This window comes from Poecilia reticulata, chromosome 14 (genome assembly GCF_904066995.2).
Source record: "Poecilia reticulata chromosome 14, P_reticulata-male-v2, whole genome shotgun sequence".
NCBI lineage: Eukaryota > Metazoa > Chordata > Actinopteri > Cyprinodontiformes > Poeciliidae > Poecilia > Poecilia reticulata.
The window spans coordinates 9,983,114-10,010,773 of record NC_088843.1 but is presented as its reverse complement, the minus strand read 5'-3'; the positions used below and the strand labels follow the sequence as shown (position 1 = coordinate 10,010,773).

The window sequence follows — 27,660 nt, the reverse complement described above, 5'->3', positions numbered from 1 at the left end:
TGCACATGCGTGCAACCTTCGCACCCTCTGCCCGTTTCATTCACTCGTGCCGGTCTCCCCGTTTCTCCTTGACTCACTTCAAAGAGGACCCCCTCGCTCCCTCCCCAATCCCTCTAAAAGTGCCATTCTCCTTGGTGCTTATGGCTGATAGGCTGTGGCCTCATTCCCTCACCACTGCAGCCTGTCCCCATTGTGTCCCGCTCTCAGAGAGGAGCGTGTGGGTGGAAGACAGACTGGCTCTCCAAAGTGAGTGCCTGACATGAATGTATGGGCTCGGGGTGTATCCTCTCACCAAGTCGAGCTATCATCCACCTGCAACTCCCAGCTGCCACATGCATCCCCTCTCAGAGGGGGAGAGAGAGGGAGAGAGACACGGGCTGAGAGTACTTGTGGCACTCGGATGCCTGTTTAACTCTTGAGGAAGCTAATCATCGGATTGAGGTGCTGAGGATGATAGGGCTACAGGCTTTCAGAAGTGGGAGAGAGAAGGGGGGGAGGGTGCTTTAAATGCAAATCCCTTTCTTATAAAAATCGGTTCCATTTAAAAGGATTTCTGGGAAACGATCCACATTTCCATGGTAGGGGAGACAGTCAGCAAGAGAAAACAGAATAGCACCAGTCAAACATCAAGGAGACCAAGGACGTGGAAAGAGTAGCAAATGAAAAGGGGTACACGTCTGTGAAAGAAAGGATTGAGGCTAAAGTAAGGCCCTTTACATAAAAGCTCTCTTTTCTGCATCTGTGGAGCTAAGTGAGGTTTAGTTTGCACCGATCAGCAGCGTAGCGTCTTCGTGTTGGCCGCGTGACGACGGTGTCGGGAGGTGAAAAGATAAACGGAAGAGTGATGTTGAGAAACAACATCTGCGAATCCGGATTTAGATGATAAACCTCACCTAAAACTGTCACGTTCACGCTCGCCCTGCATGGCTTCCATCTGGAACGCTCCTCCAGTGCATCGGGTCTTTGTTGCGTTACGGCATTTTACTGGAGCTGGCATTAAGCTTCGCATTTCCCTGCTTACACCAGGCACATTTGGAACGGTTTCTGGAGCGCCGAGGGAAACCAGATACTTTCTCAGGATGAATTTACGAGCAAGCAGATGCGGAATAAAAAAATCATGCTATGGCATGTTGGTTCAGTGAAATTCAAAAACAATATCTGTCAAGAAGTCACTGTGAGCATGAAGACACGTTGCAACAAGAGATGGTCTAATTAGAGTTTTGTGATGGATCTCTGCTTGACTTGATCCAAAATGATTTTGGCAAACACTGATTCCTCTTTAAAAGTTAGAATGTGCAAAGAACCCACCACTTTTGGCTTTTGTTCTTCACAAAATAGCTCTTCCAATGTTCCCACCAGAAGAGATCATTAATGATTATTTCTTATTAGAAGCAGAGGCGACGTCACGCCATACTGCAGTCATATTTAATAAATCTAAATGGTACTGAAACTTATTTCAGTAACTCACTTCATATGGTGAAACACATTAAATTTATTAAAACATTTAATAAATTTCAAACATTTAATGTTTGAAAATTAATGTTTTCAAACATTAATTTCTGTTAATTATGATAATTCTTTGCTTAAAGCTAATGAAAATATGACATTCAAGATTAGCATAATACACCAGACCAACAAAAAACCTTTTAAAGCAGAAAAGTTGGCTTCACAATAAAAGTATGTTGAATACATGCATTAAGTTTGTTAGGCACTTTTAAAGAGATAAATTGGACTCATTGGATCGCATACTTGTCGAATACGACTGTATTGTGTATTATACACCTATATTCTTATTTTACGCCAAAGACTGTTATAATCAGCCTGAACTGGTATTACTTCTGCCTGGTCTGTTCACTGATAGGAAAAACATGGTGAATGCAGTTATGGATTCCAGTTGCCGGCGGATTTCTCTTTGCTTTTCCAGACAAGGCGGCTGCTTTTGGGTTGAGGTAAAAAAAGAAAAACATTTTGCAGAGTTGGGCTTAGTACTTAATGTTTTGAAATTTTAGCAGAACGTGTACTGTAATAGAATTTCTCACTTTTGAACTTCCCATGGAATTGATATTAAAATAATAGGAAATAAAACTCCAGACTTCTTCCATGCACCTCTTGTCTGATCTTAGAAAGACACGTGCTTCCATGCATAAATGAGGATAATAGTGAAATCTCTTCCTTCTTTGTTTGATTTTAAAACTGCTACAATTGTCAAAGAACCTGTGAAACCGTTTCTTTTAATGGGTTTTTAATGTAACTGTTGAATTAAAACTGAATTAAATCTAGATGCTATTCAGCCTCTACCTGTTGGCTTGTATGGAGTAAAATTGTTAGAACGAAAACAAGATTCAGCCAATCCAGAAATCTGCGTTGGCCAGTTTGATCCATCTCTAGCAAAAATGTAGGCAAAAAGCACTAAATTCTTTATGAACAATAAGCCTTATGGGTCAATAAAAGCTGTCCATTAACAATGTGTTAACATACCAAAACACAATTTGGTAAATTTATGTATGAAACCTATGTCTTGGTTTCCCTTTAGTCCACCAGTGGAGAGCTCTGTGAGCTCATTGTTCACAATGAGTCTGCACATGCGCCTTTTCAGGAGCCAAACAAAACGTGTTAATGCCACCTCCTTTGTGCGTGTGGCTGCTTTGGTCTAAGTAAGAGTAATGTGGAGCAGAGTGCTACAGCTGTGCAAAGAGTAAATGTAACAGGATGACATTTCACCTCTCCATCCATCCATCAGCAGCATCTTAAAAAATGCTGTGGATGTCTCTCATCACAGCGTCGTGACGGGTCTTAGCTAAACAAATTTTGCTGGCAGCTGCAACTCTCTCCTTGCATAGAAAATAAAAAGATGACCTGAAGACTGATGGGTTTAGCAGCTGCAGGGCATAATCCAAGCTATCGATGTGTAAAGAAAGGATTTGCATTCAGAAGTACAAACACCAAAACGCCAGACTTACAGGTGGACATTGACCCAGATAAAGAACCTTGAGTAAAATACAACGGTTACTGCAAAAAATAGCACAACTAAAATGATTTATTTGCTTTTATTTATAAAAACTGCTGGCTATTATTAGGATGCATCGATGCTGGTAACGGTACCAAAGTTCTCTGATACTACAGAACCCGATACTGGAATGATGTCAGTGTAGTTTCCCCTCTAGCAAACAGCATTAGTTTGTCTCTAACCCACCATAAACTGAATAGGAGCCAAATAAAACAAAAAACCCGACGATGTACAGCAACTGAGATAAACAAACCGCTTAGCGGCAGCGTGACGGCTAGTAGAGGAGCCATGTTGGTGGTATGAAGGTATAACTGCAAATTATATTCAGCAAAGTTGTCAAGAGAATAAAACAAAACCATTCACTTCCAATGTAATTGGATAGAACGTCTAAAAAAAACCAACATGGTGTTGAGTTCAAGCAGTTTTCTCACTATAGCCGGAAACAGCAACATCCAACTTTGGATGAAACTCTGATTTTTACTGCCTCTTGTTTTCGTCAGAGGCTCTCACCCGACACACTGCTCTTGACCAGACATTATCCAGGGTTGATGTGACATTAGCGGCCACCACTTTACAGATAACCTTGAACAAAGACGAAGTTGGCTTCTGATTGCAGTTTCCAATTTATGAAAATGGCTAAAGGGCGATTCCAACATTTTTTTTTTTTTTATCTGCTCTTGCTTAAAAACTAAGATACCTAGCCACTTCAAACTCACTAACAGCAGAATATCTAAAAATCATATTAAACATTTAATAATAAAATATATAAATTATAAATAATAGAAAATAAAAAAAAATATTCAATAGTAAATTGTAAGGAGCATAATGACATTTTTTAGATTTTGTTTGTTGTTGTTTTTTTCTGAACGCAAAGACAAGCTGTAGGCTTGTATCCACGTGTTCAGCAAATGTAGTTTCAAAAGTGTTCGGAAAAGAAAACAAAAAGTCTTTCGTTTCTTATCAGTTTAACTTTTCCATAAGAAAGAGAAGAAAAAGTTAAAGCTATTACAGAAAAAAAAGCCACAATGCCATTATTCCACGACGCTGTCCAAATTGTTTTCATTTGTTTGCAGATGAAAGAGCTCTTTAATTACTTAATTATAGTTTAATGGCACCCCACAGGAGAACTGCAGCAGTGAGGTAGAGAATAGAAAACAATAATTTGCATTTTGTTTTTTCCCCCCGATTTTCTGGTTGTTTAGATAAAATCTGCTCTGAATAAATGCACAAACTGCGGAGAGGTACGGCTTTCTACGAACCTGTTACATCCCAGACAGCTAAGCAAAAGACCGATCTGACATGGGCTCACAAAAGCAACTTGGAGCCAGGTGAATTTGATAGCACAGGTTACTTTTGATGACAGTGCTGGTGTCGTAAAAGTCTGAATAGTTGGGAAAGACTGCAGTGCTTGTGCCACTGGCTGCATTCTGAAAAAACTGCATGAACGAGGAACAGAAACTCACAAGATGAGGTCTTTAGGTTAAGTTTGATCTTTAGAGCCAACATCCATAAAGTCAAACATGATTTAAAATCGTACCAAGTCTGCATTAGTGGCACAAATTATTAATAGTGGTTAAAAAGAATATGCAGTTTTACTTCAATGCGCTGGTTATAGTATTCTGTGCATTATACATTTTTTATATGCACAGTGAAGCAGAGAAAAGTCTGGTTTTCAAGTGTGTGCGCGCGCGATGGTGAAATGTGTGGACCCGATACAATTTTCCACCCAAAGCGCCTTATTAATTTCCAGCCAAAGTAATTATCTGATCAAGAGGTCTGTGTTTTAATCTTCACAGAGACAGAAGCGTGAGAGATCCAAGCAATGAACAAGCAAGCGGTGTGTGTAAGTGACTCATTTATCCTTTAGTTGGAAAAGGAGGAGAGATTTGGCAGCTGAGAGCTTCATCTGCCCTCCCATCAGTTCATTACAGAATTCCCTAATAGGTGGAGAACAAGTGGGGGGAGAATGATCCTGAGTGCGCCGACTGAGGAGTGGGACGCGGACCAAGACACGAAAACCAGACATCTTGTTCACACTTGGCAAAACGCAGATGTTCTGGAGTCAGTCGACTAGGTGCTCCGACTCCTTGGCTGCCATCTAAATCCCTGTTTTCCACTTAAGGCTGCACCTGTTAGGAACAACCGGCTTATGATCGTTGAAAGAAAGGGGGAAATAGATTAGCTGGGACAATTTGTGATTTTCTAACGGCTCGTATTCTTTAGAGATGCAGCGAGAAATTGGCTCGGGATCGGATGAGGTGCGTTCAGCTGGTGGGAGCACAACAACAGAACAAAAAACAAAACAAACACATGTAATAAGCAGTAAAAAAAACACAGACATTACTTACAAATATATTTTCATATCTTTCTGCTTCTAGTTGGTAGCAAACAAACTCCAAAAAACGAGTAGAAAACCATCTTCTTTGACAAAAATACCGTATTTTTGGGCTTTAATTAATGCAGAAAGATATATTTTTTTACTTTTTGGCAATTTAATTTAACTAGAAACATTTTATCGTTTAAACCACTCAATTTCAAATTTATGCAACAAGTACAAATAGTTATTTTTTGTTACTTTTGAAGAAGTACAAATAGGCTAAAATCAATTTATGTCTACTGTTTGTAAATTTCTCATCTCTAGTATCTGACAAAGAATTCACACAAATGCCTCAGGTTAAGCATTTTTGCCTCACACCAAATGAACAAAACCTCAAAGCTACAACTCTGATCTGAAGTTGCAGAGCCTCCAGCTCCAGCTTCAGAAGAAGCCCCTCTAACAACCTGTATTCCAGATTTAAGAAAACTGACCAAAATTAAGTGTCTGGGAAAATCCCAAGCTTCTCTCTAGGACTACAAAGTCAACAAGTCTTCCCCGCAAGAATTCAGCCTCGGTAATTTAACTCGCTTCTCTCGTGGGTGTGTATGCACACATCCTAAAAGACACACTTAATGAAGCCAGTGGTAATGCCTCATGTGCTGCCTGTTTATACAGCGCACAGCAGCAGAAAAAAACAAAATGCGAGTCTGTGGAAGAGGAAAGGTCTGAATCCTCCTAACCAGACGCAGCTGACAGATTTGTGTTCCTGCCACACAAGATGTGAAGTCATGCATGTTCACTGTGTTCCTGTTTACAGTAACTTTTTGAGTGGAAGGATTGAACATTCATTGTTAAAGGGAACATTGTTTTTATGGAAAAATTTTCTTCTTTTTTTTTCGGCAAATGAAAAAGCTTCCTTGAGGAGGGAAATCACCACAGAAATGTACGCTATAGGTAACATCTATCATGTTACGTCTTCTACAGCCTAAGCATTGGCATATGGGGATGAAAATCTACACACAAAACAAAAAATATATATAAACTGGCATTCCCATGTGAAGAACCATAAGTAGCTCACACAGCAGTAGGTTTTCTATAAAAAAAAGAAAAAAACACTGCAGCTACAAGAAAACCAGCAGTGGTTATCTGATCTGCAGTAAACACAGGCCTATTATTTCCAAAAGATCATTTCATATCAAAGGTTTTTGCAGACAGGTGATCCTGCTGCATCCTTAACAGACTCCAGGCAGGTTTCTACTCACTCCAACGCACAGATGTGGAGAAACTGAGCTATTAACAAAACGAAGCAAAACCAAACGGCAGATAAAAATTGATTCCTGAGACTATTCCAAACGGTTTACTCTTAGGATCACACTTTAGCATTAGACACAAGCATGATCCCACCAGTCTTGATGTTCGTCACAGTTACTCACCTATCCACTCTCATGTTAGGCAAATTATCCGATAACGGCCACCAACATGACTACACCTGCGCGTATACCCCAGACCAACCGAAAATTTTATTTCCTCCAGTGTAATTAGAAATGCTTCACGAAACTGATCCGAGACAATTTCTCTGTTAATGTCAAGGCAGCTTTCAAGAAATGAATATAAATTACAAGGCAAACTGCACATTTGATACAGAGGGTTGGATGTTTTACTGCTTGCCGCAGCACTCTGCACTGGCCCAATAAACTTCTCACCAGGCCAATATTTGCCCCTGAATGTTTTAGTATTGATTTTAGGGTATGACTGGTTAATATTCCCACAGGAAGTGGAATTGGATCCAGTGTAAGTGGACTCAGAAAGGCCCTTTGTGTTACATTTAAAAGGGGTAAAAAACCAAGCATTTCTGGCTTCAGTGCTAACTGGTATAAAACATATAATCCACCTTGTGAAGTTTACAGCCAGATATTTATGACACACCTGTGTCCTTTTACATTGAGATTTTGGTAAATTACTTTTGCGTTGTAACCGCTACATGCCCGTAAATCCTATGGTAGCCTCAGCTCTTTCTTTACTGGACCTTTCAGTATAAAAATGGCAGCATTTTAAACAGGCATATGGGCTGTTTTATGTAACAAGGTACACTAAGGTTTTATTTTTTTTCTTTAATTTACTGTTTCAAAACCACAAAGATTTCCTGTCTACCCCTTTTTCCTTTCTACTAAGTCCCTGTTGGAAAAGTGTGAGAGTTCTCTAAGGCAGCACAGAGCACAGAGTTGCCCCTTCCCAACCTGTTGCTATGCAGTGGGTGAAAATAAATGGTTTGATCTCATGATTTAGAACATAAACCAAAATAAAAACACTTGCTCATAGTAACATGTTAATGTTACTATGAGAGAGAATGGAGCTGCTTTTTTTTTTAGCCAATTATTGGATATGTGTTTATGCTAGCAGCTGCCCAAGCCCTCAAAAAGAGCTTTCGTTTTTTCTTGTAATTGATTGGTTTTTTAAGCAATTTCTAATTGTAATGTAAATATACACTGAATATCATGTTTTCTATCTTTTTTCATTAACTTTTGAAATTTTGGCATGATTAACACAACCAAATTTGATTAACTTATTTGCTTTATTACCAATGAAATCTTATTTATTGTGTATTTTAGGGGGTGGAGGGGAGAGAGCAGGAAAAAATTAATGAAATTGGCAAATAATGCAAGAAACATGAACACAGCTCAGACTTTGTTGATTAAGAAGCACACACTTGGTTTTATTTTAGAGCTTTTTTAGTGTTCAAACTTTTTTGCTAGTAATATAAATACACAAAGCGCTCCTCGTCGCCATCTGCTGGTCGGGAGGGTCTTAAGCAGCTGATTACTTGGCTCATATCGTTTTTAGATGCTGGTGGCGATACTAAGAGATTGCGGTATTTTTTAAAGATTTTCACACAGCATAATCGTTTTATGACGCATATTCTGCAGATTTAAAAAAAAATACAATTAATAAAAAAAATTTAAAAAAAAAAAAACACTCACCTTCTTCTGCATCAGCCAGACGAGCTAAGTCCAGGAATAAGATGCACCCCAGCAGCAGCAGCAGCGTCTTCCTTAATATCACCTCCATAGTGTTGAAGCCCAGTGGTAAAAAATGAATGGACGTGGGTTAAAATCCCAGCGGCACTGGCAGATCGGCTGTGATCGCAAACCAGTCTGCATTTAAATCGGACTCCTGATTAGAAAAATCATCAGACGGTGCAGCTAAAAGAATAAACCCTGGACCAAAGGTAGCTGATTAAAAACCCTTTCTTGGATGTAGTTACTTTATTAGCAGCTACACGCTGAAAAGTTGACTAACTTTGTGTTGCAGTGTAGGTCTTAAAGCGTTGTAACTTTACTCCTACCTCAGTCCCTCTGTCAACACACGGTGAAAAACTTGACTGCTCGGCATTAATAAGCTCTTTGTGCTCCACGCGACTTCCCCACAAAAATCTGCCCCTCAGCCCAATGACCGAGCAGCCCGACTCCGCAACCAGGGGACATCAATGCAGGGTCTGATAGTTGCAGAGGTTAGTTTCAGTCGCCTTACAGGTTATTCCGCATCTTCTGGAGAAGAAAAAAAAGTCCAGAAAAGTGAGTGTTTTTCTTCTCAATGTTCCCTTAAACACCAGAATTGTTGTCTTCAGTAGAGAGAAGAAAAAAATCAAAAAAGGAGAGAGGTGGGGGGGATATACAGCGCGACAGGTTTAGCCTGGCCTAGTTTTAAACAGAAAATTAAACAAGAAGCGACGGAAAACGTCTGGGGTCATCAAAAGGCAAGTCAGAAAAAAGGCTACACTGCAGCGAGACGAAAAAGTTTTATGCTGAAGTAGCTCGTAGGACGGGGAGCTTTAAGCTGGTCACCGAGGACAACATCTCCGCATCAAACCTCGAGTCGAATGGCATCAGTTAGCCCCTCCCACCCTGGTTTCCATAACAGCAAGACTCACAAGCTCGCGACATGACGCTCCGTTTCCGTCTGGCTACTTCAAAATAAAACACGGAAACGTTAAACGTTCCAGGGACTGACAGAACTATTCATTGCATACCCACTGAATTTAGCAATTTGACGTTGTAACAGGGTAATCTAAAGTCTAACCGGACATATTCTAGAAATAATACGTCAGATACTTAAGGATGACTGCAGAAGGGAGAATGGATGACTGTGTTGAAGCTTATTCTTCCCTTTGTGGTCACTGTATTTTGAAATTTGGGTGTTGGCCGATCACTCTGTCTGTTTCAGGCGTAATACTGAAAGCTAAATGCATATTTATTGATCAATTAATGAATTAATTACTTATTAGTTACTTTATGATAAACACTACATTTTGACCATAAGGTGAAGGTACTGATGAAATAGCTGGAAACACAATCACTTCTTGGCAAATGCAAATTTGCATTTTTAGTCATTTCAAGGTAGAATGCAAAAATAACTGAATGTCTCTATTATGTGAAACATAACTTACCGGAATAAAAATGATAATAAAAAAAAAGACACAACTTTATCAATCTAGTTTAATATTATGGTATAAAATTTAATAAATGTGAAATGACAATTGCATGCCCAAAAGAACCTGAATCTTGGCAGGAAATAAATGCACATCAACTGATAAAATCTTTATAAATTAAATGAGTTTATGGCTTAGAAAGATAATGTTATATTAATATAGTTTATTGTGCTTTAAAATAAAGTAAAGTAACAATGCACAACCACTCACATCCCTGTACTGTGTTTTAAGGTTTTGCAAGAATTATGGAAAGATTTTTCACCCATTTTAAAATTTGATTTTAAGTAAATCATCTCAAGGCCCTTATGGTCCAGCATGAAGCCTTAACTTTGAGAACAACTGACATAGATACATAAATTTACAAATCTGAAAGTGTATATTTAATATAAGAGGTCAATGTGGACATCAATAGATTTGTTCGATTATGGGAATGCATTGCACTGATGGTTGTATCATTTGGGAAGCTGTGTTGTCTTTTTATTTTAAAATAGTGACGTTGGCATTTTCCTTTCCACAACAAAACAAACTACTTTAATAGTTGCCTTGTAGAGATGGAAAAACGAAAACAAATTTAATTTTAATACTTTCATTTGTTATTAAATGCTGAGCTTTTATTTTGAGATAGATTACAGTTTCCGGTGTAGCTTCACGTTTTTCCAGGTAACTTGACTTCAAAACGCCAAACGTCCTAGTGCAAGCAGAGGCATGCAGTTTGAATAAACTGCAATGATAAAACATTACTTAAAAATATCTCTCATAGAAGTTATTACTTGGCAATAGCTTCCAAATTGAGCAATTCACGGGAAGAGAGTAAACAGCACTGAAAGGCTCGCTGGTTTTAAAGATGCTGGTTTATGCAGCATAAAATTTAAGGACCAGATTAATGCTTCAGTCCGATTTTGTAGATTTTTCATGACTTAAGTTGAAGGCATCCCAACGCAACATTATTTTATAATCTTATCTTTATGCTTTGCTGTTCATTTAGAGGTTCATCTGTTCATCGCATCTTTCAGGAAAAAGTGAATATTCTCTTGCAGCAGTCTCTCTGAACACAGTACATTTTAATGATAGCCATGACATTACTGATTCATTGCATCAGACTTGCAGCACAGCTTATTTTCTCTTATTTAATTAATGACTGTTTTCCTTTGAGAGCTGAATGAAATCCCTTTTTTGAAGAAAATCGGAACGAGACGGCAGAATAAATAGGAGGAAATGCTAATTTTAAGTCTAAATGACAAAATGTAAATAAGACATTTGCAATTCAAGTTGGCTAACAAGGCCGAGCCGATGTCTAATTTTGGTGAATTAAAACCAGTAGCTCTCCCGTCTTTCACAGAAAAGAAGGGTTTGCTGTGTTTATTTTGCTGTGTCAGTATAGTTTATTGATTTAAACTGTATTAACTGTAATTTTCTTTTAGTTCAGTTATCAGTGCAGCTGACAGCCTTGATCCTCATGTTTTGCACATTCAGGATAGAAAGAATATGACAAAACATCAAACTCTGACTGAAGAGGAGTCAGAAGAATGGAACTTCTTTACTCATATGTAAGGTACATTTCTATACAGATTGCTATGATTTTGCTTTTTTTGTCCACATGGAATCGATATGAATACACAAACCGTCAGAGCACTGTAAATTAAATGAGTTTAAGATTATTTCCGTCATTGAACTCTGTAATTTTTACCTGCAGCTTTGGAGGAAATACATTTTACTTCCAACTTTCATCTCTGAGATTCTGTTGTGTGAAGTTCAATAGAAAATATTTACAAAGCAGATAAAAATTAGCTATGCCTTTAAAATATTTTTGCTGTTCTTATGAAATCTAAAGCTTCAAAAAAAAAAAAAAAAACTTGTGGATTTCATATTGACCCATGAGCAGAAAAAAATGTTTTTCCATTGGATTGTGCACACTGTGGTACCTATTTGTGGTGTTGGGGATAAGCCGAGGTTGTCAGGCAACTCAGTTTTAAACTTGTTTTATTTCCAAAGCGAAGAGCTGGAAGTGAAACAAACACATCACAATATATTAGGAGAACTAGTTGTGAAACTTTTTAACCTCATGTGCCCTCCTAGTGCACATTTTTATCATCATCTTTTACAGCTTTTTACAAGAGAAGAAATTCAAGTTCAACTGATGACTTCATTCAGTTGATGGCGCTTCATAAAAACATTCCTTTCCAGTGACACAGCCTGATCAGTTGAGCATGTTTTAAATATACACTCTGGTTTTATTTACAAGTTTGCATTTCTAAGGTTGAAATTGGAAAAAACTCTAAATTGAAAAACAAAATAAAGTGGAAAATCTTTTTTTCCCACTTTATTTCAACTCACAAACCCAAATTTTACAACCAGATTCATGATTAACAGCGGTTAAGAACTTAACCAGAAAATGTTTATGGTTTTAAGCAGTGCGGTGAAGGTTTTAATTACTTACACTGAAACACTTTTAAAATATTGAATTTGTTTCCATATTTAAAATTTGTATGATAAGAATCAGGTTGAAGTAGGTTATGGCTACCTCTCAGCTGGCACCTATGAAAACAAGCAGTTAAATGGATAACAAGCTTTAACTAATCATTTCAAATCAGTTGAAACATTTGCTGTGCGGACGACTTGCAGTACCTTTGTCTCGCCCACTTCAGCGTGTTTCAGCTAAATGATTCCCCAAAGCCTGAGCAAATTTTAGAGGTTCCAGAAGACCCTCTTATTGACTTGAAAGACGGAAAGTTCACTGTGCACTTTTTAAATGGAAACATGTTTTTAGATTGTTTCTAGTGTTGGGGAATAATTTTGTAAATGTTTTTCCGTGCATAAATGCTTCTTTTTTTGTTTTTAAAGCCTGTTTCATGGTGGGTCTGTTGATCTGGGGGTGAGGTTGGTTTTAAGAGGCTGCCAGTTAAAAGCCTTGTGAGCTGCTGCAGAGACCTCATGTGACCTGCAGAATATGATTTTTATGGCCTGTTTGTGCACCTGTTCAGCGTCGCTGAATAAACACTCAGTTTGTCCGCACCTTATCTTTCTCTAGCCTTCCTCTGCTCCTTATCTTCCTGCCTAATCCAGCCGCTAAAGGCTTTTCTAACAAGCAGAAAATAATATCTTCAAGCACAACTCTGGGTGTCCTTTGGGCCTACATTAACTCAGTGCCAGGTGATATCAAAATAAACAGCAGGAAGATCAGAAATACCAAGCTCATGTTTTTATTGATGGTGAAGCACGTTGTGTTAAAAACATCCTTGTCTTAAATTTTCAACAAACCAATAAAACAGGGAGAGTGGAGCTCGTAAAGTTTCCATTGGTGTTTTGACGCCTGGACCTTCTGATAATAGTGCTTCCTCAGGTCCTGATCCAACTTGCTTTTAAGAAAGAACCATGTTTTTCTAAGACAAAAGCCAGAGCTTGCAGTGGTGGAAACATTAAGAATTAAGCAAGCACAAAAAATGTAGCATAGGAAACAGAGAGTAAGGTGGGGTGCAGGCTGTACCCTGGCTTTTCCAGGGTACAGCCTGCATTTCCTATCTCCATCACATTAATTATTGTGGCAGTCCCCAGCTCCTCTGTTATCTGCAAACTGGTAGAGAGGCAACAGAAAATGGATGGATAGCTTGGTAAATTTAATTAATTGCAAACCACATATTTGATGTTGGCTAACCCAGGTTACTATCAGCTCTTTTTTGGGTACCGTATTTTCCGCACTATAAGGCACATCTTCAATGAATGGCCTATTTTAAAACTTTTTTCATATATAAGGCGCATAGATTCGGTTGCCGCTTTAGTTTCATACTCTATTATTACACATCCACATTTGTAAAGAAGAAGTCCCCGAGTGCTTTATATAGTAGGCTGCCCCAGTCATTGTTTCACTCACGGTGTTGGTGTTGCGATATTGTGCCCAACTGCTTTCTGGGTAACACAGACCAACCGATACGCCGCAGCCTCTGTCCCCCCAACCTCCCGGCTTTAAATGTATAGGGGCTGGTTCCTTGGTAACCCTAGTCGAAGCACCCCGGATGAATATCTAAAGCCACTTTGTTGACATAAGAATGTCAACAAAACAGTCTGACTCGGGTCGGCGAGGAGAGTCTTCCGCCACTGGGTAGGGGCGTGGCCGGACGATGGTCACCCTTCTGCGTTCGTGTACAGCATGTTCGTGGAGAACGTGGTGCTAAATGACCTGCAGATGGTAGGTAGATAGGTCAGTCAAACTTTATTAACAAACCAGTTTTTTTGACAACTATCCCAGCATGCACCGCGCACTTCTTCTTCTACGGCCGAAAATGAAGTCGGCGGCTGCTTACCGTAGTTGCTAGACCTGTCGTGGCTCAATATTGGTCCATATATAAGGCGCACCGGATTATAAGGCACACTGTCGGCTTTTGAGGAAATTTAATATTTTTAGGTGCGCCATATAGTGCGGAAAATACGGTAGCTTTAGCAGTGGTCATTGGTCACTGTAGCCATTTTTTGTTGTTGAAAACCTCCAGGTTCACTCCAGGACTAGTTTAGCAAAAAATAAAGAAAAATAGGATTGTTTTCAATCTGCTGGTTTTCAAAGTCAGCAAAAATGATTTACATGTTTGCCAATCGTTCAAAATCTTTCTTCAGAAAAGATATGGAGTCTATCGCTTATAATGAGGGAAGAAACCACCTTAAAATGAAACTCTTTAATTTTCACTGGCAAACTGTTAGCTTGTTGGGTTTGTGTTTTCTTAGGGAACTGTTTGATCCGGCTGGTGCATCACAAATCACCCTGTAATCAATGCCCCACCCCGTCCTACCTGGCCCATTAGGGTTTGATTATGTTGCACAGAGAGGTGGCTCTCTGCATGTACCAGAATTAGGCCACCGGGTGTCGATCCTTAACAACCTCACCTCATAGTCAAAGGGAGATAATGGTGTATGGCAGGTAACGAGCAGAGGAGGCCATTTCTCAAGCCGGCAGCAGCCAGTTCAAACACACATCTCCAGGATCTCCAGTGATCTCTCATGCAGCAGCACCAAATTCTTCTGTTTGCTTTTGGGCTTTTGTGGGCCATTTCCATGAGGACAAAAGTAATATTTCAAACTCCAGAGACCGCACATTCCTGAAGGTCATCACTATGCCAATTCCGGGATTATTATTCCATCACCTTCAGAAAATTAATACATCCGTTTGCTCCGGATGACATTGCAAGCAGTCACTGGTTAAGCTCTCATTTTGCAAATGCAGCTTGTGAAGTGACACCTCGAGGTTCAACATTGCAGAGATTCTCGGCGTCGTGTGAATCCCACTGCGCCGGCTGGATTACATTTACATTTACAATTACGATTGTGATTTTTTTTTTTTTTTTTTGATTAAACAAAACACACCTGAAGGAAGGAGTGAGGTAACTCTCCTTTTGAAGCCGCCTCGACAGCGGTGGAATGGCCACGGTTTTGTTTCATCAGACGCGTGAGACACGATCTCTTTTATGTCATCTGACAAAGTGCCACATCTTTTGCAGTGCGACTCCCTTCCACAACATTGCCTTTCAACAAAGCTTTAAGCGTCGGAGGAAAGTAGAGAAACCCATTAGATTTAACCACAGGAGTGCGTGTTATCTGGTCGTGAGAATTTAAGGCGGCGGCGGTTTTCAAAAGCCGTGCAAAGTGACATCTCCGCGGCAGAATCCTGCGCCACACCCTGCCGAGCGCCAATCCGAGGGCCAATCTTCACGCAGGCACCGGCGATGTGGATAAAGAGCGGGAATGCAGCCAAAGTGATGCCTTGCTTACGCAACACAACAGAGCAGAAGTTATCTTGTAGAACAGTTTGATGAGAACCTGATAGAGCAAAACAAGAGGAAGAATAATAAGAGAGACAAAACCACTGCTGGGTGAGGCAAAGTAGAAAAGATGAAGGTGGTTAGGATCTGTGTTTGATCCTGCTCTTCGGGCTTGCAGCTGTCATGTTGTAATTAAAGGTAACAAATGAAGTTGACAGCACTCTGTTTATTGTCAGTGTACTTGGTAGCGTGAGGGAAGTGTCTCGGAGGAATTAGTCGGTGGCTAACAAAATAAATTCTGTGACGTTTCTGAAGCTCCTGGGTAGAAAAAAAAAAATGCCTGCTGGGGAATCGTCTGGTTTCAGGAAGAATGAAATCTCTCACAGACAACACATGCAAAAGCATATGCAATAAAAAGGTTTATTAACTCTAATATATATATATATATACGTATTGGTAAAACCTTTTGCTGTGCCCTCCTAATAAATACTGCGACCGTAAATTCATAAGCCCATGAGAGATTCCTCACTGAATTCAGAGCTAAGCTAAAGGCTGGAGAAAAAAAAAACACCTCAGCTCTCAGTCTGCTGATAATGCTGGCTTTGAGGTTTCTGAGTGCTTATGCTATGCTGAGATGCCTCGCTGGTTTTCCCCTCACGGAGGCACACAGAAGTTCAGAAATTCTGAGGTTACTTTGAAATAAGTCTCGACTGAGTCTTCTCTGCAGTTTTCACATGACATGCATGCCTGCTGCTCTTTCATCCGAACCCACCTCTGTCACCGCAGCCTGGACCACGGCGGCAAACAAAAAGATGCTTTGCTGCAGCATCAGCCTGCCGAACAATGAATTTTTGTCGTGTTACAACCAGAAACCTCAGTGTGTTTCACGGGGATTTAATGAGGTAGACCAACACAAAGAAGCGGATAAATACGAAGCGAAATGAAAAAGGGTACATTGTTTTCCATTTTATTTCTTGAAAACCATAGAGAGTAATTACTATTCTTTTGCCTCTCCCTAAAACTCCAAAATAAAATCCAATGCAAGCACCGTTTAAATACAGCAAATACAGTCCATCTGTGCATAATTTAGTCTTGGTATAAATTCGACTGTTTGGTGGAGGCTTCAAATGTTTGTTGGAGAACGTCGGTGAACAAACAGCCTCGTTACGACAAAGAAAAACAGCAGAGAAGTCAGAGACAAAGCCGTGGAGACGTTTAAAGCAGGTTTAAGTTATAAAACAACAACCAAAGCTCTCAACACCTGTCTGATCACTGTTTCATCATCTTCTGAATTCAGAGAGGATTACACAACTGGAAACATGCCAGGATGTTGGTAACTGCTGAGGAGCTGCAGTGATCCACAGCTCAGGTGGCAGAAGCCTACAGCATTACAGCTATTTATCATGCACACCACAAATCACATGTAATATATAGAGGAGTGATGAAAATAAAACTGTTGTCAAAGGAAAGATGTTATTAATCATGTAGAGGGAAAAAAAAGATCAAAACCTTTAGAGTTTTTGGCCTTAAAGCAAAACGTGTTGGAAAATCCATATGGTGAAGTATGGTGGGGTCAGCATCATGTGGTGGGGACAGAGAAACTAGTTTAACGGAAAATGGATAAATGCAAGGTGATCCTGAAAAACAACTCATAATCGCTGCAAAACCTTAAAGCAGGACAGTGACACAAACCATACAGCAGGAGCTACTGTAATGGATGGAAAAATATGCATGTTTTAGAAAGGTCTAGTCAAAGTCCAGACCAAACTCAATTCAGAAATGTGTAGTAAAGCTTAAAAATTATAATTTACAGGAGTTTTATGTCCAACATGAGGGACATTGAGCTGTTTTGCACAGGAAAATAGACAAAAGTGTTAGTCTTTAGACAGATAGAACTGCTGGAAAAGCAGAGTTTTAAAGGATTGACTACTAAATACAACCACATGCTGTTTTTCTTTTTTTTTTTTTTTTTTAGAAAACCACAGTTTTTTTGTTTGCACAAAGTGTTTTTTTTTTTTTAATTCAAATAAAAAAACTTCTTGGAAAATGTGAAAGCTTTAAGTAACATGAATTCTTTTGCAAAATTCCTGAAGCCTAAAGTTGGGGAAATGATAATCTGAAAAAAGGCTGTGATTGTGTGCAGAATCAACTGCAGCTCAAAAAGAGAATCACCTTGACGCCATCCAGTAAGACTCCACTGTTTGACAAATTAATCTCACTGCGTCACCTCATTTCTTCTCTTGTGGAGTGAAATCTGAAGCTAATCACATGCATAATTGAATTATTCCACGAGTGTTTACTGCTAATTCCTCTTTAGCACGAAATGGCACTGAAACGAAACGCTCGAGCGTTTGAGCATGTGTGCAGTGAAAAACGTTTCAAGGTTTTCAAATCGCAAACCATTTAATAATTAAAGAGGAATTTTCTCATTCTAATTTTGAAGCAAGGATATTGCTTTGGCCATTTTTCCAATAATCCATCTGTGAAGCATCTGTCTTCCTCAAGAGTCCAACTGCTCATTCCTCTGCCAGCCTGTGGGTAGACCTGGTACGGACAGAGACATAATGACTGATTGGGGGATAACAAAATCATGTGGGTGGGAGGAACCCAATAGCGGGAGAGCTTTACTAGTCTGAAGCTTCAGATCCCGTTTATGGGCCGTGATGGATGTTTCCCACTCTTCCTCTCTCGCTCTCTATGTCACCGTCAGACGGTATAATGCATCAGGGAGAAGACTCGCAGAGATGGATGAGTGAAGCAGCTCCGTCTCCACACAGGATTTGCACATATTGTTTGTTTACATCCACAAAAATGTTATTTCAACTCTGAACCTGCGGCTCCGGTCGGATGTTTACATGCACTTGTCACCAGCGTGACTGTCGAACCAGTTTTGGGGATTTTGGAAAGATTGGCACAAGTTTGAATTTATTAATAATATCTCGAATCTCTACAGGCTCAGCATACGCCTCTTTTGACCTTTCGAAAAATGTCCTTTAGGAGATCAGCCCTTGTGCTTCTTGAAGCATTTTCTTAACTTGTCTGGTCAGAAACTTAAACGTTTTAATTGAGAAAATCAGAGAAACAGCATAAAGTTTAAAGCAACACGCCTCCACCACCGTGCTTCAAAGTTGCTCCACTTCTTTTTTTTACCTCGACTCATCCAGACGTTCTGCTTGTTGTTGTCAGAAGTTGCGAAATCTTCCAGCGCATAAACACACTGACATCAAAACTGGGCTTGGGAAGGATAAAGCTGGATAAAATTAAGATTCCTGAATGGCTCTGACCTAAACCTAATTAAAACATTTAGGGAGTTTGCTCAGGAGCGTCTGTGCCAGCAAACCAACCAATTTAAATCAACTCTGCCAATTCTGCAAAGGAGAGCAGCCAGGACTTCACAAGAAGCTCGTCAATGGCTCCAGAAATATGATGATTATTCTCCAACAAGCTAAATGATTTTCATCAAGAGATCAGGGAATATATTAAATTCTGAATTGTGCAACCGATTCTTATCTTACAAATCTCTGCAAGGGATTCACTTCCCGGTGAAAAAACATTCGTCTAAATGCCTCGGTAAAAAGACATTTACCTTTGAGTGAAACTGACTGACTGTGGAAGCAACGTGAACCGTTTCACACTAAATAAGTATTATCTGCCAAGTTCTTCAAAGTCTTTCTCAGAAACCAAGAAAAGTTCAGTGGCATTATGAGTCGGTAACAAGGAGTTGGTGCTTCTCTCTCTTCTTTCTCAGCTGAATGATTGATTTTGGCTGCAGGATCATGCATGCACAATCTTGAGTGCCTGAACATTCTCAAATATCCAGACATTGATGCCCTTCAGCAGAACATCTGATCAGATCAAGGGAGGTTCATGAATATATGCTTCCCATAGAGATTTTTTTATTTTTTTTCCCCCCAATGAGGGGAATGAGGTTGGGGTGGTAGCGAAGCCGTCATCCAAGAAAAACAGAAAAACACACAAAGCAAGTCTGTGCAGATGCAGCGAGTGGTGCTTGTATAAGAGGCTAAACGTAGAGGACGAGCGCCCCCCTCTGGTTGTCCTGCTAATCTCCACCTGTGGAACTGCAAGGGACCATTTACACAGACCAGAAGGAACAAGAAGGCGTCCGAGTCCAAGTGTTCAGAAAGCATTTTTAAATCCATTTTTATTATTTTATAGCTAATTTACAACAAGCGCTTCACTGAACTGGAACATTTTATTTTGCTTCATAATGTCATTATTGAATATATTCTTCTGCATCAGTTGTAACTTTGTAATCAGTCTTTTCTGTAAAAATTCATATACTTTATAAGGAATATCACACTATGATACGGATGGCTGAGAGAGAGAGAGAGAGAGAGAGAGAGAGAGAGAGAGAGAGAGAGAGAGAGAGAGAGAGAGAGAGAGAGATATTAAGAAATACATTGAAACCCTCAAAGAAAGAAACTGAAAACATATTCAATCAATGAGTGTGTGTTCTGTGACTGTAGTAAATGTAAAGGCATGTGTGGACATGCTGAGATTGTGTGTGTGTGTGTGTGTGCATAAATATGTGTGTTTTTTTCCCACCCAGAGTGTGTAAATGCAGTTAAACTGGGCCCGTGGCTCCCATGGAGGGTTCTCGTACTTGGTCTCGTTTAGGACAGTGATCGCCGAGAGCCACGCGGAAAAACCAAACATTATTTGTATTTACAGCGTTTTGCATCCAAGACCCAAGAGCTTTCTCAATGTGGGGCAGGGGGAGACTGAAAAAAAAAAAAAAAAAGAAAGAAAGAAAAATACAAAAATATACAGACTCGATATGGAGCTTTAGTGACAGTTCTTAATAAATAAAACAGATGCATCTCAATAAACCAGAATATCATCGGAAAGTTATTTTTTTTCTTTTCAGAAATTCAATTTAAAAATGTGAACCTCATTAAATAGGTGGCTTCTGAACACATTGATTTATTTCCATTTTTTTTTCATTAATTCTGATGACTATGGCTTACAGCCAACAAATACGCAGAATTCAATTTCCCAGAGTTATAGTTGAGCTATTACATAAAACTAATAAAAGAACATTTTACATCCAGGAATGATAACATACTGAAAAGTAACTCCATGTAGGCCTGTCACAATAACCAATAAATCTATTAATCGCACGATAAATTAAAATAAACTCAATCGTTTCCATTTAAGTGGTTTATCGTTTATTTCTTTTATTCTCTCTCTTTCTACCAAAAACTGGATGATAAAAGTCTTCAGCTTGGTACTTTGGTCTCAATTAGGACAATTTTGTTTACAAAAACTTCAAAATTCATTTTATTTGTTGTTTTGTTTATTTATTTTTGGATATTTAACATGTCTTCCAGTTCCAGTATTAATGTGCTCTTGCATTATTATTTTGCCATTATACTGCTTAAAAATGGTCTCAAAACAACAATATTATCATTTATCGCAATAACTTCTTGAACAATTCATTGTCCAACAAAATGTGTCATTGTGACAGGTCTATTGTATAGATTATGCACTGAATACTTGATTTGGGCTTCTTTTGCATGAAGCTGCATCGTATCGATACGCTGCCTCATGGAAGCTCACAGATTATCTACTGGATTCAAATTTATAAACCTGATTTTTTTTATAGTGGTACTTTGAACAGATTGGGCAAAAAAAAGAAAATCTGCATCCCAAGGAAATATTCTGATACTGATATTGTTTCCAGTGCAGGACAGACTTGGCACGAGGAATGTGACATCTGCAGCTCGTCTCCTGGACTGGTCACTGTGAATACTGTCCACAAGCACCGTGTGTTTCTTCCACCAAACTTTCCATTATTTTGCCTGTATTCTGTGAACAAGCAGCTTCCTTCACTGGTTTGTAACAGTCAAATCTTTTGCAAGCCATAACCATAAGACTAATAGAAATAAAAGTTTGAAATATATCAGTGTGTGCAGCAAACCATGTTGATTACAGAAGTGACTTTTGATTATAATCTTTTTTGTTTTTTCCAGATTTATTTACATGCACTGGTAAATCAAAACCCCTCAAAACCTGCCAACCATTAAAAAAAACTCAGCAGATCCACTTTGTGCTGAGAGAAGCAGGTAAACCAAAAAGAAAACAAAACAATATGAATGGTTATTTCCATCAATACTTCCATATTCACTCTTATAATTCAGAACATATAATTCAAACACATGCTCTTAAAACTCTCCGTCTCGTTTCGTTTCTCCTCCAGGCGCTGCTTCTGTCCCGCTGACATTTCCAGCGTTTAACAGCCATCAGTGCAAACTTCATGGACACTCTTGTTAATCTTACACACAGAACCGTCTTCATTGCATAACATCGTAGCAGTATTGCACTACATCTTCACGTGTGTGTCTCACCCTCTCACGCACGCACCCACAAGCTCACGCCACTCATTTATGCATTATACATCATAACCACCATAGGCTGGATTCCTTTTATAGCATTATCTAGATTTTATACATAACGGACGCGTTCCTGCAACAAACACACACATTCAGTCACACAGAGACACACAGCTGCATTGCACATGTTTTTCAATTAGTTTTTTTTTTTTTTTTTTGACATTTTCCGCCCCCTCCCCCAAATATTACCGTTTCATATTTATGTCAGGTTTGCTTTACATCAGCTTTAAATGGTTCTTTTTTTATATATATATCTGTGTAGCTTTTTGCTTAACAACAATAAAATGAGAATATGGGGGTAAACCCAACAACCAAAATACTATTTTACCCAAAGAAATCAATGAAATATTATTTGGAAATGTTGATTATTCTTTACAGACTTAGTCCTGTTAGAAATTGTCATAAAAAAGATATATATTTATATATATATTTATATATAGAGGCCATTTCTGTTTTTTTTTAAATAGTCCTTAAACATGACTTATAGTTAATTTGTGTGGACTCGAGAGGGAGAAAGAAGCGGAGAAAAGTGGAAGAGAGAGAATAAAAGAAGACCTATTCCTCCTCACACACACACAGAGGAGTTTCCACACATGCACAGCTGTGCAGAGGCGCTCACGGATACAGACACACGCGCAATGGCTTATGCTGCGCCCACTGGAAACAGTGTGCGTGTCTGCGCGTTGAAAGGGGATCTCCTGGAAGAGTGACCGGCAAGGTGAAGCCGAGAGCTCTGCTGTTTGTGCCTGGAGAGATAACATTCATCCTGGATTCCGACTAGCAGGTCAGAACAGCTGCAGAGGGGTGTCGCCAGGTTCACAGCTGAGGGTCCAACTCCACGTGTGTGTGAGGGTCGCCGGATGGGGGTGCGAGGTTTGCACGTGTGCGCGTGTGTGTGTGTGTGTGTGTTTTGCGTGCGGGTGCGTGTGTGTGTGAGAAGCCAAACCGTGTCGGATTATCAGTTTCCGCTCAGGGCCAGCCTCTCGTCTCCTCACTCCTCTTCTTTTATAAGACATGCTAAAACCCTCCTTCGCAATAAAGAGGCAGAGAAGAAGAACATACAGTGCCTTGCAAAAAGGATCCATTTATCTCGAGCTTTGCCACGTTTTGTCATGCCGCAACCGCAAAACTTCAAACGCTGGAGTGTTACGAGCCAGACTAGTAGAAAGTGGTGCACATTTATTTAAAAAATATTTAATGAATAAAAATCTGAAAAAAAAAAAAAAAAAGCGGTGCATCTTTATATTTAGACCCCTATTAAGAAGTGATAAGAATTCTTAGATAGAAAAGCCGAAATAACTTTGTGAAAATACACATCAGACTGAGAAGACCGTCCATACATAGTCACAGAGCGGTGGTAGCATCATATTGTGGGGATGTTTTTCGTCAGCAAGGAGACACAAAAGCTGCTCAAATCTGATGGATAAATGAAGATAAGCGCAGGATTATCCTGGGAACAATCCACCGGGGGGAGAGATTCATCTCCGAGAAAAGACTTTAAACATATAGCTGGAGCTGCAGCGGAACGGCTGCGATCAAAGAATAATAATGTGCCTGAATGTCCCAGTCAAAGGCCAGAACTAAACCCAATAAGACACAGTATCCGTCCAGAGTGAGATCTAGTCGCTTACCCCCATCAGTGTGTGAATAGATGCGCTTTGGACTCTCCCAGACTAGATGAAGCCATTTTAGCTTTTGTATTTTTAAAGAGTTTCTACCAAGAATTGACTCCAGGGGGTTGAATGCAAATGCACAATGACATTTTTAAATTTTATATTTGTAAAATACCTTTGGAAAGCATAAATTCTCATCCGTCCACTTAACAATTACGGACAATATTCTGTTCGCTTATCACAAATCCTACAAGGTTGCGGTTTGAACATGACAAAACGTGAGAAAGTTCAGATATTTTCGCAAGATACTGTACGTTTTAGCCGTTCTTTTGTGTTTTCCTATTTTTTCTGAGATTTTTTTTTTCCTTTCCTCCGTTTTTCTCTGATAACTCCATCAGTGAAGATGCATGCTTCAGCTTATAATGAGCTTTTAATCAAAATAAACTGCAACGCCTCGAAAATCTGCCTCACAATATTTAAAATGGGCAAAAGAAGAAATGTTTGTCTTGGTTACAGAGATGTTGTTTCAAGTGTGCACCAAGAACCAAGAAGAGGTTGACAAAAAGTGCTGAGAAAAGATTCCTGGTCAAGCGAGCGGGCCTCACTGGAATCTGAAGTATTCTCCAAAGACGCTTAGGAGGTTGTTTAAAAAAAAAGAGAGATGCTAAAATGCTCTTTTGTTAGCATCTCCATCCTGGGGATCACCGTCACGTAGAAGTGCCCATTGTGGGGCAGGAGACTTGAGATAGGCAGAGAAGCTGAGGTCTACCCTCTGCTTTACTCCACAGTCTACTCAGACACATCTACACTCTTCTGAGATCCACAGAACATGGACCGCAGCTCACATACAGGATCAAAATGCAGTTAAAATCTGCCTAAAGTGGCCGTCTGTGTGTGTATTTTCAATGGCCGAAACATTAAAGCGGATTTTTTTGTTGAATGCAAGTTAATTTTTGGCCAATTTAGTCTGGTGAAGCCACTGTTTAAATCCAGCGTTCATTTTAATACTAAATACCAACTGATCCTAAATGGTAAAGTAAAATTACACTAAAATCTTTTCTCCCGATCTCGTTCAGTTGAACTCACATCATCAGCTTGTTCGCCTTGTTTTTTTTTGTTGTTTTTCTTAAAAAAAGTCTCCTTTTTGGTATCCTTACTTGCCTCGCGGTGTCGTTTCCCGTGCTTTCCCGCTCGTTTGCAGGCGTTTAGTCTCTCTGTGTCGTTAAGCGGCGGTCGCCTAAGCACAGACTTCGCTGGAGGACGGGAGGACAGACGGGAAGGCAGGCGAGGCTGGCTCGGCTGTGACGGGTGAATGGCGGCGGCGGTCTGTGGCTGTGAGGGTCGGGAGGCGAGGGCGGGTCGGGTCTGTCGCAGCATCACAGCCTCTCCCGAGTGGGGATCCAGATGTAAGGCCCCGATTGCTCTTCGATCACTGTCTTTACTTTGTGATAAACCTCTTCGAAGCTCTCCCCTTCCACGACGGCTGCCACCGGAAAGCAGAGAGGAGGCGAGAAAATGTCGAAAACGAGATTTAATGCACAGGATGCTGCAAGAACTGCGTCGTGTTTTAACGTAAAAACAAACACACATCCGGAAAATGACTCTCACTCTTTGTGATTGGTTGTAAATCACGGGCGGCACCAGATTTTAGAAGAAACCTGGTATCTGCGCTCAGACTACTGGGGAGATTTGCCCTAAATGTGTCTGTGAAATGTTAAAACGCTCTGAGCCCTCCCAAAAGGCACCAGGAGGCCTCAAAGCATTTAACTCACTCGGTTAAACAGAAGCAGCTTATCACTGTGAAGGCAGAGTACGTGGCCATTGCAATGTGTTGGCCTTTAAACAGTGAGGAAAAAATGTTGAAAAATCGATTCAAAATGGATAAGAGAATGTTTTATTAGCACATCCATCCATTTATTAGGTGAGGATAAATCACTATTTCATCCTAGGACAAACAACGGTGCACACACTCACACCTGAGGGCAATTTAGAGCAGTGTTTTTCAACCACTGTTCCGCGGCACACTAGTGTGCCGTGAGTGATCGTCAGGTGTGCCGTGGAAATTATTCAATTTCACTACGGTACCGTATTTTCCGGACTAAAAGCTGCTACTTTTTTCCTTAACTTTGAACCATGCGGATTGTAGCCCGCTGTGGCTTTTCTGCGGATTTTTCTTCAACCACCAGGGGGCTCTCTAGCAGGAAGTGAATCATTAGAAGTCAAAATTGTACATCAAAGAAGAACGGCTAATTTTCATTTAGAACAAGCACATGCTAGCAGCAGGCGCGACGGAGAAATGTTTTCAAACTCATATCATGCAGCTTTTAAGTTGAGGGTTGGCACTACAGGAGGGAAATAGAGCCGCTGCATTTAAGCTCGGTGTGAACGAAACCATGGTTTGACTTTGGAGACGGAGTGCTGCGTCCAGTAGATTTATTAGGACGAGGCATTCTGCTGGGTCCTAATGGAAAACCGAGAGCAGCTTCCAGTTTTTATTTTATTTTTTTAATTGAGGGTGCTAGTATGGTGCGCTCTATAGTCCGAAAAATACCGTAATTAGTTTAAAAAGATTTTTTGAAACTGAATTGTCTGCAAATAATGCCATCTTCGAGTATCTGCTGTAGTAGTAGCAGCGGCGTAATCATGTAATGTTCTTACCACTAGATGGCAGTAGGTACAGAGCATTTTACATTAAAACGAGAATTAGTGATGCACGAATGTTACAGGTAGCGGTGAGAGCATTGAATCTAGAAAGACTGATGACAGTGATGGAAAAGACAGAGAAGCTCAGCAGTAGTTGAAAGAACATGAGTCCATTTCCCACAACATGTCTGTGTGAAGTGAGCTTCTCTAGTCTGGTTACTATAAAAACTAAAAACAGAGAGAGACTGAGATGTTGAGGAAGAGCTTTGTCTTTCTTCAATTTCTGCCAGGAAATCAGATCTGTTTTCATCCAAACATGTTCAGGTTTCACACTAGGTGGGTAAAATATACAGATATTGACATTTTGTACATGCAACTCTTCATATTGTAACAGTGAATATGAAGTGAAATGTTTCCCAAATATTATTGCTTCTTTCAGAATAAGAATTATTTTATGTATTCTGGCTATAAGATGCTTGTGGATTAGTTTGTAAAACACTTTGATGTTTTCTACAACTTCTTTAAATTTAACACAACAGTGTTGTGGTACTGTTCAGGGGTATTTTTGAAGTGGATATGTTAGGTGCAGTTTGAAATAAGAAATGTAAAATGTGATAATACATTTTTGTGTTTATTTGATTCCTATTCAAGAGACTTTGATAAGAATGACTATATATAGGCGGCTACAGAGTATCTTTATTTCCATTTTTAGTTGGTGGTGTGCCTCGAGATTTTTTCAATTAAAACGGTGTACCTTGACTCAAAAATGGTTGAAAAACACTGATTTAGAGAACCAATTAAAATATAAAAATTGCATCTTTGGATTGTGGCAAAAAGCTGGAGCACTTGGCAGGAGCACGGGGAGAACATGGAGGAACTCAGGCTAATAATAAACTGAGACAAAAGGTATTTTTACCCAGCATGTGTCTGCTGCGTTTACCTGAGAAGCACTCGATGAAGTCCTGTTCTAGTTTGAGGGCTCGGTCCATTGCTTTCCTGGCCTGCTCCTCCGTCAGCCGAGTGTTGATTTCTCTGGTGATGCCATGTGCAGAAACTTTTATCACACACCGTTTTCTGTTTGCAACAATAATTGCTAAAGAAATCTCTTTTACAAAATACGTACAAAACATTCTCCAGTGACTTGGGCCGGACAAAGATTGCGATGGGATGAAGTTGAGCAGCTTGTAGTCTACGCACAGCGTTAGCCGAAACATCCAGGATGCAGTGCTTTCCCTGCTGCTCGGGGAAAAAAGAAGCAAAAACAAAAACATTGACATGAACTGTTTTGGGCCATGAAAAGAATTAATCTGCTAACTGGTTGGACGATAAGACGCTGGAGGCCGAATGTAGTTAGGGACGTATTTTTCTCGTGCAGTAAGGACACCACATCCCAAACGCAACGACACGTCCTAAACACAACGCCACATCCCAAACGCA

At 39.8% G+C, this 27,660-nt stretch overlaps 2 protein-coding genes across 8 annotated transcripts in view; both read right to left on the bottom strand.

Annotated features, from left to right (window-relative positions):
* The window catches only part of ephb4a (eph receptor B4a), a 51,433-nt gene extending 42,046 nt beyond the window's left edge, over positions 1-9,387 (bottom strand). The window contains exon 1 of the mRNA XM_008427761.3: positions 8,303-9,387. Coding sequence (XP_008425983.1) covers positions 8,303-8,390 — 88 coding nt within the window. The 5' untranslated portion in view covers positions 8,391-9,387. The remainder of the gene's footprint in view (positions 1-8,302) is intronic.
* A 10,303-nt stretch (positions 9,388-19,690) lies between these two features.
* Positions 19,691-27,660, bottom strand: part of dlg4a (discs, large homolog 4a (Drosophila)) — a 94,877-nt gene continuing 86,907 nt past the window's right edge. For all 7 annotated transcript variants that reach the window (XM_081615791.1, XM_008427766.3, XM_081615790.1 and 4 more), the window contains 3 exons: positions 27,347-27,459; positions 27,164-27,255; positions 19,691-25,063 (listed from right to left, as the gene is read on the bottom strand). In XM_081615791.1, the coding sequence (XP_081471917.1) occupies positions 24,957-25,063; positions 27,164-27,255; positions 27,347-27,459 (312 nt within the window). In that variant the 3' untranslated portion in view covers positions 19,691-24,956. The remainder of the gene's footprint in view (positions 25,064-27,163; positions 27,256-27,346; positions 27,460-27,660) is intronic.